This window comes from Lupinus angustifolius, chromosome LG11, assembly GCF_001865875.1.
Source record: "Lupinus angustifolius cultivar Tanjil chromosome LG11, LupAngTanjil_v1.0, whole genome shotgun sequence".
Taxonomy (NCBI): Eukaryota; Viridiplantae; Streptophyta; class Magnoliopsida; order Fabales; family Fabaceae; genus Lupinus; species Lupinus angustifolius.
Window position 1 is genome coordinate 18730190 of NC_032019.1, and position 2556 is coordinate 18732745.

General features: G+C 31.9%; 1 protein-coding gene across 1 annotated transcript; it reads left to right on the plus strand.

Moving 5' to 3' along the window:
- LOC109359796 lies at positions 1528–2556 on the plus strand (the record flags this gene model as incomplete). Its single annotated transcript, XM_019604492.1, has 4 exons — positions 1528–1614; positions 1707–1948; positions 2033–2236; positions 2488–2556. Coding segments are annotated over exons 2-4 (444 nt in total), but the record flags the coding sequence as incomplete, so codon positions are not given.

Below are 2556 nucleotides of genomic sequence, written 5' to 3' on the forward strand. Positions count from 1 at the left end.
TGGCAGTTTCAAATTTGTGCTCTTTAGGTGTAATTGGTTTGAAGTTGAAGAAGATAAGTATGGGTTAATATGTGTTTACTTCAATAAAAGATGCTACAAAAATGACCCCTTTGTGTTGGCTTCTCAAGTCAAGCAATGCTTTTACATTCAAGATCCTCTTAATTCAGATAGAAATTATGTTTTGAAGAATATTCCTAGAGACTATTTTGATATGCAAGAGGATTCACATTTGAATAACCAGGAATTATATCAAAATGAGCCACCAGATCATGCAATAAATCTATCTATAGTTGATGAAAGATCTGGATTTCAATTGGTTAGGGGTGACTTGCCACCAACTATCGCTGAAAATCCTTTGCTTGTGCCAAATGAGATACAAACTGAAGATTCTGATCATGATCACACTTTAGAGGACAACATAGAATAATTTAGTTTTAAAAATTATTCTCTTATTTTATTAATTTTGTAAGTATATAGCATTTTTCCTCATAGTTTTTCATTGTTAGTGTTATGTAATTATTGTTGTAGTATATGACAAAGTGTTTTGTCAATTTCAGTTCCTCAATTGGATGCAAAATAAGTTTGTTGGGAAACAAGATAGCAGAAAATCAAATACATATATATACTAGCAGCTCATGTAAGTCTTCTTCATTATTCATGTGTATTTTTTATATATTATTACTCTTATATTTATCATTTTGTTATATCATGTTTTCTGTGGAACTAAGAGAGAGAAGCTCAAGAAATGAAAGAGCTTTCTGGAGTTCCGAGATAAGAGAAATCTATGAACTACTTACTTATATGAGAGCCATTATTCATCACTGTCTCTGTCGCTAACTGTTTTTTTCTATAATTTATCTTTGCTTTTTTTTCATCTGTTTTTTTCTTCCATAAGGGAGTACTGTTAAGCAAAGAATCCTCACTTCTTTTTATTTCCTTTGTTATTATATCTTTTTGGTGTAGTAATCATTTTTTGTTGCTTGTTAAGTGTGATTGTTTTACTTATGTTTATTATTATCGGTTTGATTTTTCTATTAAATGGTATGCCATTGGTGACATTATTTTTTCATATATATTATTGGTGCAATTTTTCCTTCCAAGGATATGACTTTTTAAAATGCTGATTGATTTTCAAACTTGTGTAGGAAATGAATAAAAAAGGTTTTCGGCTTCAATTTCAAGCTAGGTCTAGTGATAAGCAAGAGCGGCCAAAAATTTCAGCAAAAAGGACAATTGATAATCATCAAAACATGTCTACATCTACAAGCAATGTACAAAGCAAAAAGCAACATCAAAGGATGAATCCATTTCAAAAGAGACAATTCACAACTATAATAGGAAATCAAGCTAAAGGAGCTATGAGTGAACAAATTTGTCAGAAGAAAAAGATCACTAAAAAGTGTCCATCCATGTCACTTGATAATTTTCTAAATAATAATCAAGAATATGAAGATGAGCACGAAGGTGAGGATGAGCATGAAGGAGAATATGAGCAAGAAAAAGGTGTGCAAGAAGGTGAAGATCAGGAAGAAAATGATTAGATATATGAAGTTGGTGAGGATATCAACCATCAAAATGAGCAAGTTGATGAATCAAATAATAGTACAGAGCAAGGTAACATTAGTGTTTTTTGTAACTTTTTGGTGTTTCCATTTTGTTTTTCAATTTACAATTTTATATCATTTACTTATAAATATGTCAATTAGGGGAAACATCAAAAAGAAAGCGTGGGAAAACAAAATGCTTGGAAGCTCATGCACGATCACTAGAAGATAGAATGGAAATCATTTTCAATGAATATGGAGTGCCAATTGGACCAGATCAAAGAACTTTTGTTCAATTCAGCAATTTCTTGGGAACAATGGCTAGGAGTTCAGATTTTTGTCCCCTTGTTTACACTAACTGGAAGGCTGTACCAGACAAAGATCTCATATGGGCTTATGTCAAGGTATTAGTTTAGAAGTTGTGCTTTTTAATTTGTGTTCCTGCATGTGCGTTTAGATCTTTATAATTATGCTTCTTTTCATTGTAGCAAAAATACATCATTCCAGATGTAGGAAAAAAAGTTGTATTCGCTATTCTAAATGATGCTTGGAGGCGACACAAATGCGCCATCAAGGAAGAACATTTTAGCAAGTATAAAACCACATATGAGCGCCTGAAAAATCGTCCCAAAGACATTCCAGAATCACACTTTAAGGAATTGATAAGATATTGGAGTCTTGGAAATATTCAAGTAAGATTATTAAACTTTAGTTGATGTTAAAAAAGTTGTATTCGCTATTCTAACTACTCTTACTTGGTATGTTTGTGTGTTCCATATTATGCATTAGGACTAGGAATACAGTTGTTGAAATCCTTGCAGTACATGATAGTGTTTGAGGTTGTCACAAAATAGTTGTAATTGAACTGCTGTATGATTTGAATGAAACTAAACTGCTGTATGATTTGAATGATTGGAATCGACTTTGGTATTATTGTATATAGGAAATGAGTGAACAAAATTCGAAAAATAAAGCTCAGCAGAAATGGAGACACCGAACGGGACTTGTGAAC